Consider the following 19358-nt stretch of genomic DNA (forward strand, 5'->3'; position numbering starts at 1 on the left):
CCTCAACAGTGATAACCTGACCCCATTAAACATATAGCTTTTGAATTAAATATTTACCAGCCCTTTAATCTATGCAGTACGGCCAACGAAACTTACCGAAGGCTACGTCTACACTTAGAACTGGGGGGCATGATTCCCAGCTGATTTAGACATCCTGGTGCTAGCTCTCATTAAGCTGGCGCACGAAAAATAGTAGTGTAGCTGCAGCAAGGCGCAGCATGGGCCAGCCGTCCTGATTACATACTCACGGAGATCAGGCTAGTTGTACTCAGAGCGGCTAGCCCATGCCACTGCCCATGCTACCATGGCTACACTACTACTTTCGGTGTGCTCACTCAATGAGAACTAGTGCCAATATGTCTGTGTGAGCCGGGAATCATGCCCCTCACTTCAAGGTAGACATACCCACATTTACCAGCTGTCGGAGTTTTGTGCATTTACATTTTCAATCTTAACAATTTTTGCATGTGTAATTCCCTTGATTTTTTTCAGTCTGGACCAAATGAAATCCCAGCTCTCTTTAAAGACAAATAGATCATGTTTTCTTGTTATTGTATAATTGAAGGTGGTTCCATAATTGTATTTATGGTTCAAAGATGTTAGTTAATGATAGATTTACGTATATAACATACTTCTCTCTCTCTCTTTTTGTGTGTGTGTGTGTGTGTCTATGGTATTTGAAAATAGAAGGCCAGATTCTCACCTGGTGTAAATCAACATCACTTTAATACAGTTGTATCAGTTTACACCAGCTATCCTGTTAACATCCTTTCCGGTTAGCTAGGAGAAAACTTTCCCTAGTATTTATGTTGACAGTATAAAGTCTGACCTCTACTGACAGTAGATGTGAATTATTAACTGGTCCCTTTAAGGGCTATTGTACCATCTCAAATTTTTAAAAGCTGATTCCCTGTTCAGAAAAATTAAATCAATCACATACACATTTTCACCGTGCCTTGTTCGCAGGGCAGCCTGGAGGTAACTTGTGCTGTACCCCCTTAGTGCCCACTCTGGGTTGCACATCACCCTCTGGAAACAATGGATTAATTGTATGTAATGGTGACCCGTTTGTATATTTCTAAGCCTGTTGACAAGTGTGTAATAGGTATTAAGATTGAAACATAAAAATTAACAATTCTACAGCTTCTTTAAAATGTCTGAAATAATAATGGTACTGTATCTACGCAGAGGAGGAAATGGTTGATGTTTTCTGGAAAGTGGTGATTTTTGTTACTTTAGAATTAGAAAAATGTAACCTCTCCTGTGGGCAATTGGAGCAGAACACTGATATCAGAAAGCTCTTCTTTATAATAATGGCCATTCTCTTTGATGAACTAGTTCTGCAGCCCCTTCTGAATTTCAGGCTAAAAGTCAAACATAAATAGGCGTGGGAGGATTAGATTTTTATTGGTAAATGTTGATGTACATCGATTTCACCGTACACATCCAAACTGACTAGAAAAATATTTCCATCAATAATAATTGAAATTTACATATAGGCAAGATAAGAAAAATGCTGCTTGAGAACTTATTCGAGTTTGTATATTTTGACGTGATGTTTTAATGGTCATAAAACATCAGTGTTTTTGAATCCCAGTGACTAACTAGTGGCCGTAAATAACTCTTCTCTGACACCCCACATAATCACCCACCACTGGGAAAATTTAAATCAATAAAAATAGAAAAAAAAGCTTTAAAAACATATTTTTACGCAAGTGTGAAAACTTAAATAGAAAAAAATTCTGTAAAAACTCTTAAAAATAAACATTGATATTATCATCTGAAACTATAAAAAAAAATCAAATTCTGCCAGGCCTAAATATAAATGTTAAAGCAAAGTAGGAACAGGAGAGAAATTATTGCTTGGGCAGATACAGATTTACTACTTGTTTTTTTTACCAGAGGTCCTGGCGCACATCAGAATATATTTCAATAAGGAGTGATTCTTTCTGTACGTACTCAGAGGTTGGGGAATAATTCTTGGAATGGAGTCAGCACAACAATTGCTTTCATTATTTGCAGCTGTACAAAACAAATAAGTTTGAAAGAAATATAGAGAGGTGCCAAATGTAATCCCAGTGATGTGTGAGCGAACACAGTGTTTAGTGCCGCAGTAATGACATACATGAAGTTCACGAGTTACTGCTGTTGACTTTCCTGCCTCGCATGTCACCCTTGATAAATGAGCTAATCTGCTGATAAGTGCTCAAAATAATAAAGTAATTTAATTAAAGGGGTTTTAAAACATTCCTTCTTTAGCATCCAAAACTGTCTACGTCACTATGCGCAACATACAAATGATCCCACATAGAGCAATCCTGATTAGATTAATGGGAAGTGAACAAAGCATTTTTGGAAAACTAGAAACTCTAACATGCAGCCCATTTTGAATATGTCTGCATCTATGAAGAGGTGTCAGGCTGACACACAATAGAAGTGATGATAAATCAGTACACAAACACGCCCTCCAAAACTCATCCCTTATGAGAATTCTGAGCTAACACAGGGACATAGGATTGGCCACATGAGACCAGACTAGAGATGGAGCTATCCGGTCCTCTATCCTGCATTTGTTAGTGGCTAATACTGGTGCTTCGAGGGAAGGAGGAAAAAAACCTGGCAGAGATCCAGTCTTGTCTCTACACAAGACTCTAGAAGAGACTTCCAGTTGTAGATTTCCAGTAAGGTGAGGCTGAGGTGGCAATAAAATCATTGAGGAGGTTTGCTAAATGCCTCCTGTTGTCCAAATGGTAGCTGGAGAGAGGCTGTGGCTGGGCGGATGAGTCTGATCTGCTGTCTCACCCTTAGTGGTATTTCTTCCACACTGTTAGTAAGAAATATTAGGCTTGATCCCAACCCATTGAAATTAAGGGAAAGTTTCCCATTGATGTCAGTGAGCATTAATTGGGTCAAGCCCATTGCTAGGGCAGTGAGATCGTTCATTGCTGCTGCCCATGCTAAGCCCAGTCTTGAACAGTGGCCCTCATTCTCCAGGCCTGTCAATAAGCAACTTCACCAGCACTGAAGTCCTGTCCTGAAAAGAGACACTTCTTTTCCTTACAGTCAGTCCCGTGAGATGAAGAACTGAAGGGCCTGTCTGCAGTTCACATTTAGTAATAGTGTCTGGGAAACAAGATGTGAAACACTTGCATCTGTAACCCTAACAGCTTCTTTTGGGAGGACTAGGTGGGGAAGGCCAATGCAGCCCCTTGCCTTTTTTGGTTTTTCTAAAGAGTCCCTAGTGCATCAAATCAGCATGGATTCCTCTCTCACTCCCACTGGCTCTGCATATTTCTAAATCCTGGAGCTGTGCCAGGTCTTCTCTTTCCCAAAGGAATTGCCATCATTTTGACCATGAAATAACATTCCCAGCCTTTTTTCCATAGCTACGAGATTACTGCATTTCCCAAATACTTCAAACCACGCTTGAGTGCATATCACTTTGCGGCTGATTGCAGATGCTTCTACCCCCTTTCCCAGCTCTCATGTTTATCTTATGCCTGAAGTTCTAAACTGTGGATCTGTCATAAGACTACGAAGAAAGGACATGCCTATGGCCCCTCCATAATTCAACCTGGACACAGAGTGGTGAAGCCTCTGTCTTTATTAAGCTCTCTATGCACCACAGTGTCAGGGAGGAGACAATGGCTCTGATTAATGAGTTGATGCAGTTCAAGACCAAGCAGTCTTGACCTACCACCGCTTTCTGTGGCCCCTTTCCATAAATCTGTAATTGATACGGTGATCGGTATGAGTCAGGAAAGCGTATGGCGTCGGCTGCTCGAGGAGTTTCCTCCAAGCAGGTGTGGTCAGAATGTGACGGCTGCATTTCTAAAGCAGAGAAACAAAGGGTGAAAGGCCCTGGTAATTAACACAGGGCTTCCAAATGTCAACACACAAGGCAATTGAGGGACCCCTCCAAAGGGCTGCTGTTGATTAGAGGAGGAAACCAGCATGAGTGACCCTGTGGTAGTTTGTCAGGAAACGCTGATGTGTCTCTGGGTAAGACAGCGTTGCAGGAACTCAGCAAAGCCCATGAGAACGTATCTTATCTTTAAACACTGGCTCTGCTAAGCATTTGTTTTTACTGCGATACAGTAGATCTCCCCTCCACTTGGGACGGATGATGTTATTTTTGTTGATGCTGGAAACATTCACACCCAAGCTACTGTCTTTAGCTGAGCCGTACCAGGCATCTGTTTGTGCAGCACAGAAAACAAGAGCAGGTGTGGACTACCCTGCTCACGAATAAGCTAAACTAATACCAACTCCCCTGGCTCGGAAAGTCGGCAAAAATAGCGCTTGGATCATTGACACAGCTCTGGGATCAGGGTCTTTATTGACAGCTTTTTAATGCTCTGTAAAGCAGGTCTATAGATTGTTTTCCTCTGCTTTGAATGGATTAGTTAACCTTTTCTAGGAACTGGATCCGTAACTTTGGGTGACATATTGCCAAGGCTCTAACCACACCCCCTCTTTTACACTCACAGAAGTATCCATGAATATGTGGCTCTCTGTGTTCTGTCTTATACATTTCCCCTAAAAACACCCCCAAAACCTAAAGGTTTTAAAATTGTAAATGTGGACCAATTTTTCTGCCAAGTTGTTTAGCTTCAGTGCAGGGAAGAATGGTCTCGTGGACAAGTAATTGGACTCAGGAAACCTGGGTTTGAGTCCTGGCTCTGCCAGAGACTCCCAGCTTGACCTTGAACAATTCAATCAATTAAGGCCTCAATTGCTAATCTGCTGCATGTATGTTGTACCCATTTTTCCCACCTCTTGTCTATTTACATTGTAAGCTGTCCAGAGCAAAGGGCTGTTTGTTTTGTGTACATACAGAATCTAGCTCAATGGGACACAGATGTTGGCTGGGGTCTATGGGCATTCCTGTTATATAAATAATCATATCAACACGGCTTCTTCGGGACAGGCACATTGCTACTATTGGTTTAATGCCTTCCAACTCAAAAAAGTTTCAGAGTGCTCTATAAACTGTGTAGCATTCAGCTGATTTCCCACTGAGCCCTGCCAGCTCCAATTGAATCCCATTGAGTTGTGGGTATTCAGCACCTGTGCACATTCACCACATAGACCAGATGTGTCTTTAAAATCCACAATAGACCTGTGTTCGCAAAATCTTCTTTCTAGTGATTGTAGTGTGAACTCACTGGAAATGTGGCTTCATATTTTATGTGACAAACAGAAACTACTCAGTGCTGGTGGTCTGCCTGCTTGTCACACCTTACACAATCCATCAGGTCCTTTACCTCTTTGTAGCTAGTCTCCAGCTGAACTTGGCGAGCAGCCCTCGTCCATGTAACATACCCCTGAAATCAGCAGGATATTAGCTACCTGAAACATTAAATTCATCTGCCAGCCCACTGTCTCTCTTCATACCTGAACCATTCAGCAGCAGCCTGTCATTTAATCTGTGGTGTGTAGAAAGCTTTAATCACGGGCCTTTTCCAATGTGGCCACAATGACATTCCCTTCTACTGTCAAACTGAGTTCGCAGGGGGGGTTCTCCCAGAAAGAGGCACAGAAACGTACCTACTTGTCAGCACCCAGCTTCAGGATACTGCATCAGCCCTGATTTTCCCAGGGAGCAAGAAAGAGGGCAGGTGGATCAATGGTCAGATGATCATGAGAGCAGAGCTCTACCAGCAGTGTCAGTGGTGCTGACGAGGCAGACGGCAGTGAGGGCGTACAGGTTGACACGTGTGACATCCATTGCTCTGGTTCAGAGGCCCATCTCCACAGAGAAAGGCTCATCAGTGATCTTCCTTAGGAGTTTTCTTTTACAGTCAAGCCCTATTCTTGGAGGCCATTAAGTAGCTGCCGTGCCTCTATATGCTTGGTACTGGGCTTCTGTTTAAAAATGTGACTGTTCCGCGTGCCTGAGGAACACGTGCATTTGAAATTTCTCAGGCCTGCTCTGATGGTTTGGCAGGTTGCTACTGACTGTCTCTCACTTCTTTAAGGAGTTTTGTTTTCCAGGCCAGTATTTTATTTTCACATCACCTTTGAGTGTTTTTCCCAGTATTGAAGAATCAGGTGATTGATGATAAGCACGGTTTAGGCAGCATGCAGAAGGGTATAAGTGCCAGCACCAGGCGTGCAGGGAATTTATTACACTGGTGAAGATATGAGCTAAGTCACTGGCTAACCCATACCTCCTCTAACTCCTATAACATTCCCACTATAATATTGTCTTTATCATAAGCTTTGAATGCTGTGCTGCGAAATCTTTAACAGACAGTGTTGTTCAGCAGGGCAACGTGCACACAAACTAATATTGCTTCTGTTATCTGTATTACAGCAGCACCTAAAGAGTCCCATTGCACTAAGCACTCTGCAAACACAGAGAAAAAGACAGCTTAAAATCTAAATAGACCAGGGAGACTGTAGAAGGGTTCGGCCGGAGCTTGTCCCTCTCCGGGGCGGCGGGGAGCCACACCGCCTCGCTATGTCTGTCTGGTTACTTCGGGGAACTAGTCTGGCTGCGGGGTCTCCCGCTGCAGCAACGGTAGAGGCGAAACAATGGCTACTCACGCCCGGTTGGCGGGCAGTAGCGAGTCCTACGCTCCAGTCCTTGGACAGGGATGGAGTAAACCGTTAAGCAGTAAGCCCAGGCTCTGGGTCTGAGCGAGCGGCAAAGAATCCGTGGTCCGGGCCCTCTGGCAGGGGCTGAGCAACCAGATAAGTTCAGAGGGCCCAGGCCCTGGATCAGGGCAGGGCAATACAGAGTCTGTGACTCAAGCCCTCAGGCAGGGGCTGAGCAACCAAATAAGTTCAGAGGGCCCAGGCCTGGCTCTGAGCAGCCGGGGAGAAGGGGAGACTGCCGCCTGCATGTTGGGTGGCAGGGGGGGATGCAGGCCCTCCCACTCCACCGCGTCCCATTTATTCCTACCCTTTGTTTCCTATCTTTTAACCCACTGGTTTCCTATCTTTCAAAGTGGGGGTCAGGGCCCGGTCACAAGGTTATTACCTGGGGGGTCGCGAGCTGTTAGCCTCCACCCCAAACCCCGCTTTGCCTCCAGCATTTATAATGGTGTTAAATATATAAACAAGTGTTTTTCATTTATAGGGGGGGGTCGCAAACAGAGGCTAGCTATGTGAAAGGGGTCACCAGTACAAAAGTTTGAGAACTGTTTTAACCAATTACCAATCCATAAGAGGATCTTCCCTCTTATCCTATGACAGCTTACTTTGCTTACAAGCCTTTGGTGAGGGATCTTATCAAAGGCTTTCTGAAAAATCTAAGGTTTCAGAGTAGCAGCCGTGTTAGTCTGTATCCGCAAAAAAAACAGGAGTACTTTTGCGGATACAGACTAACACGGCTGCTACTCTGAAACCTGTCATTATGCAAGGCACTGCATTTAGCCGTATGGAGTGGAAATCCATCAACTTCATGAAAAAACTCGTACAGATACAGACAGACATCATCTTCCTTTCCAAATGCAAACAGATGGACATCATACCAAAAGGACTAAAGGTAAAAAATCCATTACAATCTACATACCACACAGACTATGCTGACAGATTGTGCCACACACTCTCAAAGAAACTGCGAAACCACCTGATCAACATCCTATACAGCAAACAGGGGAAGATTAAGACTGAACTCTCTAAACTAGATATTCTGATGAAAAACCAACCTTCTACACAAACTTCCTCATGGACAAACTTTACAAAACTAGACAAGCCATTTACAACAAAAACTTTGCTTCTCTACAAAAGAAAAAGGACACTAAACTGTCTAAACTGCTACAGGGCACAAGGAGCCACAACAATAGCTCCCTTAACCCACCCAACAATATTGTTAATCTTTCCAGCTATTCTCTTAGCCCAGCAGAAGAATCTATCCTATCTCGGGGACTCTCCTTTTGTCCTTCCAGATCCACGAATATGATACAGTTTTGCGGTGACCTAGAATCCTACTTTCGCCGTCTCCGACTCAAAGAATACTTCCAACACACCTCTGAACTACATACGAACCCACAGAATCCTTCCTACCACCGCTATAATAAAAAGGATTCTACATGGACTCCTCCAGAGGGTCGGAACAACAGACTAGACTTCTACATAGATTGCTTCCACACGTGCACGGGCTGAAATTGTGGAAAAGCAACATCACTTGCCCCATAACCTAAGCCGTGCTGAACACAATGCCATCAACAGCCTCAAGAACAACTCTGACATCATAATCAAACAGGCTGACAAAGGAGGTGCTGTCGTCATCATGAATAGGTCGGAATATGAACAAGAGGCTGCCAGACAACTCTCTAACTCCACATTCTACAAGCCATTACCCTCTGATCCCACTGATGATTACCAAAAGAAACTACACCATCTGCTCAAAAAACTCCCTGAGAAAGCACAGGAACAGATCTATACAGACACATGCCTGGAACCCCGACCAGGTGTATTCTATTTGCTACCCAAGATCCATAAACCTGGAAATCCTGGACGCCCCATCATCTCAAGCATTGGTACTTTAACAGCAGGATTGTCTGGCTATGTGGACTCTCTCCTCAGGCCCTATGCTACCAGCACTCCCAGCTATCTTCGAGACACCACTGACTTCCTGAGGAAACTACAATCCATCAATGATCTTCCAGAAAACACCATTCTGGCCACTATGGATGTGGAAGCCCTCTACACTAACATTCCACACGAAGATGGACTACAAGCCATCAGGAACAGTATCCCCGATAATATCACGGCTAACCTGGTGGCTGAACTTTGTGACTTTGTCCTCACCCACAACTATTTCACATTTGGGGACAATATATATCTTCAAGTCAGTGGCACTGCTATGGGTACCCGCATGGCCCCTCAGTATGCCAACATCTTTATGGCTGACTTAGAACAACGCTTCCTTAACTCTCGTTCCCTAACACCCTACTCTAGTTTCGATACTTTGATGACATCTTCATCATCTGGACTCATGGAAAAGAAGCCCTCGAGGAATTCCACCGAGATTTTAACAATTTCCACCCCACCATCAACCTCAGCCTAGACCAATCCACACAAGCAGTCCATTTCCTAGACACTACTGTGCTAATAAACGATGGTCACATAAATACCACCCTATACCGGAAACCCACTGACCGCTATACTTACTTACATGCCTCCAGCTTCCATCCCGGACACACCACACGATCCATTGTCTACAGCCAAGCTCTAAGATACAACCGTATTTGCTCCAATCCCTCGGACAGAGATAAACACCTACAAGATCTCTATCAAGCATTCTTAAACCTACAATACCCACCTGCTGAAGTGAAAAAACAGATTGACAGAGCCAGAAGAGTACCCAGAAGCCACCTACTACAGGACAGGCCTAAAAAAGAAAATAACAGAACACCACTAGCCATCACCTACAGCCCCCAACTAAAACCTCTCCAGCGCATCATCAAAGATTTACAACCTATCCTTAAAGATGATCCTCACTCTCACAGATCTTGGGAGACAGGCCAGTCCTTGCTTATAGACAGCCTCCCAACCTGAAGCAAATACTCACCAGCAACCGCACACCATACAACATAAACACTAACCCAGGAACCTATCCTTGCAATAAAGCCCGATGCCAGCTCTGTCCACATATCCATTCAAGTGACACCATCACAGGACCTAATCACATCAGACACACCATCAGGGGCTCGTACACCTGCACATCTACCAACGTGATATATGCCATCATGTGCCAGCAATGCCCCTCTGCCATGTACATTGGCCAAACCGGACAGTCTCTACGCAAAGAATAAATGGACACAAATCTGACATCAGGAATCATAACATTCAAAAACCAGTGGGAGAACACTTCAACCTTCCTAACCACTCAGTGACAGACTTGAAGGTGGCAATTTTGCAACAAAAAAACTTCAAAAACAGACTCCAAAGAGAGACTGCTGAACTTGAATTAATATGCAAACTAGATACCATTAACTGTGGTCTAAATAAAGACTGGGAATGGTTGGGTCATTACACCAATTGATTCTATTTCCCTATGTTAAGTTCTCCTCACACCTTCTATGGGCCATCTTAATTATCACTTCAAAAAGTTTTTTTTCCTCCTGCTAACGATAGCTCATCTCCAATTGATTAGACTCTGCCTGTTGGTATGCATACTTCCACCTTTTCATGTTCTCTGTATGTATAAATATCCCCTGTCTGTGTGTTCCATTCTATGCATCCGAAGAAGTGAGCTTTAGCTCACGAAAGCTCATGCTACAATAAATTTGTTAGTCTTTAAGGTGCCACAGTACTCCTGTTTTTTTTGAAAAATCTAAGTACACTATATCCATTGGATCCCCCTTGTCCACATGCTTGTCGATCCCCTCAAAGAATTCTAGTATATTGGTGAGGCATGATTTCCCTTTACATAAACCATGTTGACTTTTCCCCAAAGAATTATGTTCATCTATGTGACTGACAATTTTGTTCTTTACTATAGTTTCAACCGATAGTACAACAGCTAGGACTGGAAATTGAATGGCAGCCTACACACCTATTATACCTCACCACCAGAATGGACATATGGATCCATTAATCAGATTTCATCTTGACATTATCTGTCACTATAGATGCACATATTCAATCTTTCCAATCTCATCTACAACAGATGATGCTTAAAATCATAAATTAAAAATTGACTTGACTTGTACAACAAATGATACCTTTGTTTACAAGTGAAAGATTATTACAAGTGAAAGAATTTTGGACATAATTTTCTTCCATTTACAGTTCCTGGATTACCTTTTGCTTTTAACTCAGCTTCATTTCCAGGCATTTGCATAACGTGGTTGTGGTTGTGCTTTCAACATCACAGAGAAATGTTTTTAAAAAACTCCCTGGAAACAGCATAATGCAGTGGCGAGGGTACTGGCTGGGAGCCAGAAGAAAGCTGGGTTCTGTTCCTGGCTCTACCATTGACTTTAGGCACAGTCACATCCCCTATTTGTGCCTGTGTCCCCCCTCCTCACCCTGTGTCTATTTTGCCAATCCCAAGTGATCAAAAACCATTAGATTTAAAAAAATAATTATAAATGTGGAGTTCTTTTTATTCATCTTCCAGTGTTGGCGCCTTTAGGGTTCACATTTTCAAGCTCTTTTCAACCATGAGATCAAGAGGCTCACTTTTTTAATGAGATGTTTACCGAATCACCTGACTCCTGGGGGTGGGGCTTTAGGAAAAACTACCAGATATCCCGAGACTTGTGATAAATCACGAGAGTTGGTGACAATGCCTTGGACTGTAAGCTGTTCGGGGCTGGGGCTGTCTCTTACTCTACGCCTGTACAACACCTAACGTAATGGGACCTGACCACACCCATGTGCTACTTGTAATACAAATAAATCATTATCATGCTAAAATGCTTTTAAGTGCTGAGCCTGGACTAAATTACCCAGGACCCCAATCACCTCCCCTCACATTTGTATGCAGAGGGAATGCTGTACACAGATGTGGCCTTCGCTGTGCAAAAAGGATGGGGGCAGCCAATTCGGCAGTGTTGGCTCCTCCCTCCCATCCCAGACCCCAGGAATCTGTGCAAGGGGGGGGAGTGGGAGGGGACCAGGCCAGCCACCCACTTCCCCACCCAAAACCCTGCAGAACAATGAATACAGGCTGTATTAACTTCATTGCAGTTCCCCCTCTGCACTGTGTACCCACCATTAACTCAGGGAGGAGAAGATGGCAGGAGCAGTCACTGGTGCTGATATGAGTTTCCTGTTGCTTTTATGTATTGTATTGCAAAGTGGAGACAAATTTCCTGCCTCCTCTTCATTGTAGGTTTGCTCTGGTAATGAGGTGGTTGGCACGAACACTTGTTATTAAAGTCATGACCCTTGTACTCCTAGGAGAAGGACAAGAATTATTTACTGGGGGAAAGGAGAATGTTATTCTAGGCCCAGATTCTGCAATCTGAGCTGGGCGGGCAGAGCCCATTGACTTCAGCAAGAGTCTGTCCAAGTCCAGGGACAATCTGCCCAATCAGATTGGGTTGTAGAATTGAGGCCTGTGGGAGTCACAATGGAGCCTTTTAAGGGAGATTCTGTAAGTGTCTGGTTGACATTTTTGATTGAATGTGCGTGGGATTAAAAAAAGCTTTTTGGTAAATGCTGAGAGATTTATTGATAAAGCCATAAAATATAAATAGCTCACCTGAATACAATGAGCAGGGCAACAATAGAATTCACCATGTTTCAATAAATAAATATGCAGTGCGCTGGACAAGCTTCCTAGGACTTCTAAAAGCTTCTTCCTATGAAAGCGAACACTGAATTAACTTTGGCCTGACAGGACTTTCAAGGCTAGATTGCTCAACCCTGACATCAGTGGCCCTGCTCCTGTGAGTAAGTGCTTACCAGGGAGAGTCAGAGCTGCATATCTCACCCCTAAGTTCTGCCACCCATCCTCGAGCTGAGCAGTGCCTTATTGCCACAAGCTCTCTCATTGATGGCATTGTTCACTGTGAATACGGGTGCCAGAATCCAGCCCAAACTAAATAAATATTAGGATGCAGTATTTGGGGAGAGGGGAATCAGGTATGTTTTGTTAAGTATGACTTAGCTTATTTGCCCTGCCACTCTCTGCTGGAAGTTGCTTTCATAATTCCACTGGCTTCTCAACCCCCTGAGCCTCTCCAAATAAATAAATCAAATATTAAAATAGGGCAACTCCCATTCTTGTTTCCCACCATGTCCTGTGGCAGCCCCCAGCCTTGCCTCCAAGAAGAAGGATCTCTTGGCCAGCAGGGCAATGATCTGGAAAGTGGAAGCAAAGTCAGGCCCTGATGGGACTGCAGGAGGGATGTAAATGTCATGAGGGGTCACCTTGCCAGTTTCAGCATCTGGTGATTCTAATTCAATGCGGCTTCAGTTTTCCCACTGGTCCACCCTCTTCATTTCATCTTTGATTTTTTTTTCTGTGCAGTCTCTAATATGGTTTTGGCAAGTAGGAGTGGGCACACGCTGTGTTTATAATACCCCTCCTGTTCCCTGGCTGCAGTCATGAAGTGTGTGTGTGGTAAGGATTTCCCCCCTCTGCATGGGGGAGAAAAGCATTGAAATTACACTTTGTTTATTCTGTTCTTCAGCTTCGTGAAGCCAAAACAAACTCTGTGAAAGAGGTAGCTCAGCCACATAAACACTGTCATTGAAAAACACTTTTGTCTTTTGCAAAAACATTTTCAAGTATTATGAAAACCTCACAACTGCCTTGCTCCCCAGTAACAACAGCAGCTCAGATCTAATCAGCAAGTGCCAGCCAAGAACGTGCTGATTGTATTGCACTACAGAGCCAGTGCAACAATGCTGCATTCACTCATTAAAGGGGAAATTCAGTCCTGTGCACAAAGCCAGCATAATGCACCACTTAAGCCCCACGTTAGCCTTCAGAATCACTGCAGGAACCAGAGGGACCAGGTGAAGAGTTAATTTTTTTTATTAAAGTTAATGTTTAAAGTCAAATTTACACAAGTTAAGGGGAAAGGTACTGTGCATCTGGGGTCAGGCTTGGGTTATGAGCAGGGGCGGCTCTAGGCATTTTGCCGCCCCAAGCACGGCAGGCAGGTTGCCTTTGGCGGCTTGCCTGCGGGAGGTCCCCGGTCCCACGAATTCGGCGGCAGCCTGCGGGAGGTCCTCCGAAGCCGCGGGACCAGCGACCCGCCGCAGGCATGCTGCCGAAGGCGACCGGCAGAGCGGCAGAGCGCCCCCCGTGGCTTGCCGCCCCAAGCACGCATTTGGCGTGCTGGTGCCTGGAGTCGCCCCTGGTTATGAGGGATTACAAGTATTGGTTACAAGGCTCACAAGATACATACATAGCACATAACCAGCATAGACCCAGATTGGGGTGCGGTTTTTAAAATGTCAGTGAATAAGTGATCTCAGGTATGCCACCCATAGAATGTATTTAGAGTCCAAGTCAGTATTGGTGGAGTGAATAAGGAGATAGATGGGGTGCGTCCCTTGGTTCATCAGGGAAGGAAGGAAGTGGGTTATTTCCCTGACCGACGGTCTCGATTACTCAACCTGGTACTGATGGTGTCCTGTGATGTGTTCTATGTATACGTCTCTTGACCACCTGATGGGTCAGACACCATGAGCTGTCTCATGAGCTGGGCATAGCGTCGACCGACTCTGCACGCTCTCAGCACCGTCTCATTGTGAGGGTCCCACGCTCCCAGGGCTCCCACGATCAGGGCGTGGATCTGGACCTTGTAGCCCTGGGCTCTCAGGGTGTCAGCCAGCGTGGTGTATTTCAACACCTTACGAGCTCGGGTCTCGTGGAAGGCCAGTGACCTGTTTTCGAATGGCATCCTGACGTCCACCGCATCAGTCATGATGATTCAAGTTGCAGTCGGCTGGTTACAGACCCAGTATTGCCAACTTGTCAAAGCCAAGTAGCAATTGGCTGAAGCCACCATGTAACTAGCCCGAGTCACATTGGCGACTATATCCTGAGAAAACCAGCTAGATACACACAGGACTCAAATAAAGCTCGGTTGGCTAATTAAATGACAAACTGAAAAATATTTCCAAACCTACTGGCCACTGACAGGTTGTTACTGAACCGGCTGTTATTGAAAAGATAAATGTGTTGTCTTAGAGGAATTGAAGTAGCTGAAAAGTGGATCTGTAACAACAGGTGTCAAGTTACATAGGTGGGTGTGGGTTATGCAAAGGACAAGTTAGAAAGCGGGTGGCTATGCTAATAACTGGGTTAATACTCCGAGCATGCTGAGTTTGAATGAGATATTTCCAGAATACGGAGCAAACTCCAAATTGAGTGCTGGGGCAGTGAGTAAAAAGTGCTGGGACCCATTGCTTCACAAACTTTTTCTCCTGAGCCCCTACTGAACATGGCACTGCACAGCCTGTTATTGCTTAGGAATAACTTTCGCCCTTACTGCAATTCAGCCCCCTCTGGAGTGGCACACAGCAGTTATTGTGCACCCATGACATTACCTGCTGTAACAATTTTCAGACAAAGGAGTGAGCTATAAGTGAAATTGAAGCTACAGGGTAGAATGCAAAATTTGGAATTTGGCCAGGACACTGGATCTTATATAATATCTGTAGTCATACAAAAAGTGCCGTGGGCTGTCTAATGACGACAAGTGGTCAAGACCTTGGTTTAATGTCTCATCTGAGAGGGAGCTTGCAGTTCAGGAAGACAGTTGGTCTCACCCACTGAGGGTTTCTAGCAAAACGGTTTTGAGTGGCGCCGTCTTTAGAAAGCAACATTTTTAGAAGGCTGGAGCTCTGGGGTATTAGCTAGCCTCTGCTGAGTTTCTGATGGGAATTTGAATAGCTCATGAAAGAAGCCAGATTGCTGTAAGTGGGAGTGAGTCACTCTTCACCAAAGGAACATGCAGTGCTGAGACCATTTCACATGAATTTTTTAAAAGAGAAATTTGGGAGTGGCAGGAGGAAACTCACTTTTTCATCCAGCTGAAAGCTTTTTTTCTCTTTGTTCGATATGTTAACATCACTACACTGCTGAGTAAAATGCCTTTGTTATAAGCCAAGCTAAGGATTTCTGGCTTAACAAGTTCAATGTGAGGGAGAAGATGAAGAATTGAAGTGCATACAGGGAAAGAAAACATAAGATTTTAATGTCATAGCTCTGGAAAATGAAAAACAAATCTAAGCATATTTGTGGTTGTGCTGATTACTCTTCCCTCAGTGTGGGCAAGGCAACTGATTTCAGTTTCACTTTTGTTTCTTGTCAGTTTCACTTTCTGCAGCTGTGTTTGGTTTCATAGCATAGGAGGGTGATGTTTACATTTATTGAAATCTACCATGAATACAAACATTTCAATCTAGGCGAGGTCTCATAAAAACCCTTTTAAAACAAAACCTAATCTTTGGACCTTGAAATCAGTTGGCAGGATCACTGTAAGAGTTCAATCGAATGGCAAATTCTGCCAAAGAGAGGCGCAGCAGTGCACAATGAACAGAAGGCGCCATAGTAGGCATCAGCAAACATGGGTTCCTCTCTGTGCTCTGCCAGTGACTCACTGTGTGACCATGGCAAAGTCACTTCGCCTTTCAGTGCCTCCATTTCCCCATCTGTAAAACCGGGATAATAATGTTAACCAATCTATGTAAACTGCTTTGAGATCTACCTTTGAAAAATGTTAAGTGTGATTTACTAATACTGAGGGGGCAAAATAAAACATACTCTTAGCATCCTCACTGCCAGTTATTAGAGAGCCCTAGGGAATTTGATGGTCAGGAGAGCATCCAGTAAAAGCTGATGTCCACCCTATGGAGAGAGCTTTGCACATTAGCCATGTGACAGGACCACAAACACAGCTGTAAATTTGCCTTATGAAACAGTGCTATACTCTGCAACAATAATGCCCCCAAACAAAGCAAGTGTCACTGCCGTATTTGTGCCTATTACTCAGGAATACTGCAGGTTTTGTCGTTGTTGTGTTGTTGCTGTTGTTTTTTAATATACTAGATATTGCAGACTTATAAAGGGAAGGCAGTTGCTCCCCAGAAATTTTCCCCATGTATGTAGTTCATTAAAGGAAAACATACACTTAAAATGTATTGTCTTGTGTGACAACTGGAATTATTCACTGAGGGTCTCATGCACTCCACTTTTATGTCAGTGTAATGGACATGAATAGACTTAATCTAGCCTAAAACGGGAGTAACATGAGTAGGTCCACTTTTAGATGAAATAGGAGTGGGGAAACACATGTTATTTCCAGACATTAGAAAAGATATTGTAAACACTGGAAAGTAAAAGGGCCAAATTCCATTCTCACTTAACCTCATGTAGCCTCTGGCTACAGTGGAGTAACATGAGTTTAATGAAAGAAGAATTTGGCCCCAAAGATATGAACTATAGAAAGCCTCCCTCACATGCGATTGTGTGTGTTCTCATAAATGTATCCCCTGGAAAACATTCCTAACTGTGTATTTTCTCCTTTATTTTGGCTCAGGTCTTGCTCTGGAAGAAGTGCTACTGAAACCAAAGTTGAACATTACAGAAGATCAAATTGTAATCAATGCAGGAGATTTCTTTGCCATAACGTGCAGGTGAGGTTTGCCCCAGCAGTGTCAGATTTCCCTGGTGTTTATTGGCTGCCCTGGCACAAAATAACCCTGGGATCAAAAGGGTACTCCTCAGCCACAGCTGGGGAGCTTTCGCTGTATTTTTCCCTGACATGCATTTTCATGTGGAGTAGGATCTGATTTAGTCTAGTAGAATGGAGGGGAGAGAACTTCTTCAGATCAATGGGACCCTCTCCGTTGCAAATGGGTGCAGTCCAACTCCCACTGAAGTCCATGGAAAGACTTCCATGGTCTCAGTGAGTGATGGATCATATCAGGAGACAAAGCTCATTTTGGGATACTGAGGATTTCCGGATAAGAATCTGTCTAGCTAAGGTTCAGTTCTGCGGTGTACAAATTCTCTCTTTCACTCCATGTGTGTAAATAAGCAACAGACTTGTTGACCACAGTCGGTAATCAGCCCTCTCTGTGTATACAGGCTGACCTCAAATGCTGTCTAGCCTAAAAGATGACCATTAAATAAACAGCAGCCAGCATATGTACATTTAAAGACCCATCCTGTTTGAATATATCATATCCCTTTAAATCAAAGATAGCCAGGCCTCATAAAACACAGACTGGTGGTTTTAAATTATGGAGACTTTTCACCCATTGACACAGTGTGCAAAACCTGCAGGAAAAGTGCCAAATTTGGGATCAAGACTTGCATTCATGGGAAGATAAGCCTTGACAAATCTGGGTTGTAAAGTGTTCACTTGCAGTCGATTGGCAGATGACCGGAGTAGTAAATGCACAGGGAGCTGGGGAATTTTCAGCTTTGTGAAAATACAAGGTTAGCCCCGCTGGATCAGACGAGAGGCCCCGGAGAGGGTGGTATAAATCAGGGTAAGTAATTGTGAATGTGGAGGACAGGCTTGTAGCAAAACTAAATAACCACCAGAAGGGTGTGAGAAGATTTAAAAGCCTTGCACAAGCCTGTGAGAAGGTTGCCGTTAAAAGTAAGTCATGCACAAGTATTTAGCATTTGTATTGCTGTAGCACCTAGGAGCCCAATCACAGGCCAGGACCCCATTGTGCTAAGTGCTGTACAAACACACAACAAAAAGACAATCCTGCTTCCAAACAGTCATTCACAGTCACACACACACACATTATTTTACACCTTACACATCCTGCTGGTTGTTTTGCCAGCCACACTCACTCCTTCAGCATGTAAATGACATCAGCTTAGATTCATTCTACCACTTCATTGATTTACTAACTTGTAGTTTACACTGATATTTATGTCACCTCCGATTTTGTCCCAATCAGTCCATTTAAATCAGTGTTGCCCTTTCTGCCGGCAAATTCCCTTGTCCCCCATCAAACTCACTAATTTGTGCAGTTGTTCTACAGCTCAAGGAGATTCTTTCCTGCTACCTGCAGCTGGCACTGGCTCATGAAGTCAAAACAACCTTATGATAATATTTATAGCTTGGCAAGCTGCGGACACTGGTGATGACTGTAAAGTTTAAACTGTCCTTTAATATACAGCTGCATTATTTCTTTTCATGATGTTAGGGCGTGTGAATTCTACAAGGTGCCCACGTGCTAATTAAAGAGGTTGGTCCTCTGTTTTGTTTTTTTAAATTGGTTGCTCTTTAATTTATTCGAGTATCACCTCATCCATGTATTGTCAGATGAAAGAATGAATAAATAAATAATGTGCTTTGCAATTCTGCAGTGCCTCCACAAGCACAAACTGCCTTAGAGACACTAAGCCATAAGTCCTCATGGCACCCCCGTGTGTGGAAAAGTGTAATTCTCCATATCCGCATGGGGAAAACCAAGGCACAGAGAAGTTGTTACTTGTCTAAGGTAAAGCGTCCAGTCTGTGCCACAGCTAGGAACAAAAGCTGGAACTTCTGCCCATGATTCATGTGCCTTAAATATTGGAACACTTTCATCAGGTCCTCAGCAGGTGTAAATTAGCCTAGTGCCATGTCTTGCACACACACAAAAAACCTTGTTTAACGAACTGGCCTAAAACACGTCATCTGAACTCATTCCTATTTTTAAAGAGAGCTGGGACGGTTTGGATGGCGGCAAAATAGAGACGCATGGTTTGCACAGTAGCTGTCAGAACTGGGATGATTGGGGATTGGTTAGGGTGACCAGATGTCCTGATTGTATAGGGACAGTCCTGATTTTGGGGTCTTTTTCTTATATAGGCTCCTATTACCCCCACCCCCATCCTGATTTTTCACATTTGCTGTCTAGTCACCCTAGGATTGGTCCTGCTTTGAGCAGGGGGTTGGACTAGATGACCTCCTGAGGTC

At 43.9% G+C, this 19358-nt stretch overlaps 1 protein-coding gene across 1 annotated transcript in view; it reads left to right on the forward strand.

The window, feature by feature from the left end:
- The window catches only part of LOC120371389 (vascular endothelial growth factor receptor 3-like), a 55756-nt gene that overhangs the window by 34536 nt on the left and 1862 nt on the right, over positions 1 to 19358 (forward strand). The window contains exon 2 of the mRNA XM_039487071.1: positions 16968 to 17064. Within this exon, the coding sequence (XP_039343005.1) occupies positions 16968 to 17064 (97 nt within the window). The remainder of the gene's footprint in view (positions 1 to 16967; positions 17065 to 19358) is intronic.

The sequence above is a fragment of the Mauremys reevesii genome, linkage group 9 (assembly GCF_016161935.1).
Source record: "Mauremys reevesii isolate NIE-2019 linkage group 9, ASM1616193v1, whole genome shotgun sequence".
Taxonomy (NCBI): domain Eukaryota; kingdom Metazoa; phylum Chordata; order Testudines; family Geoemydidae; genus Mauremys; species Mauremys reevesii.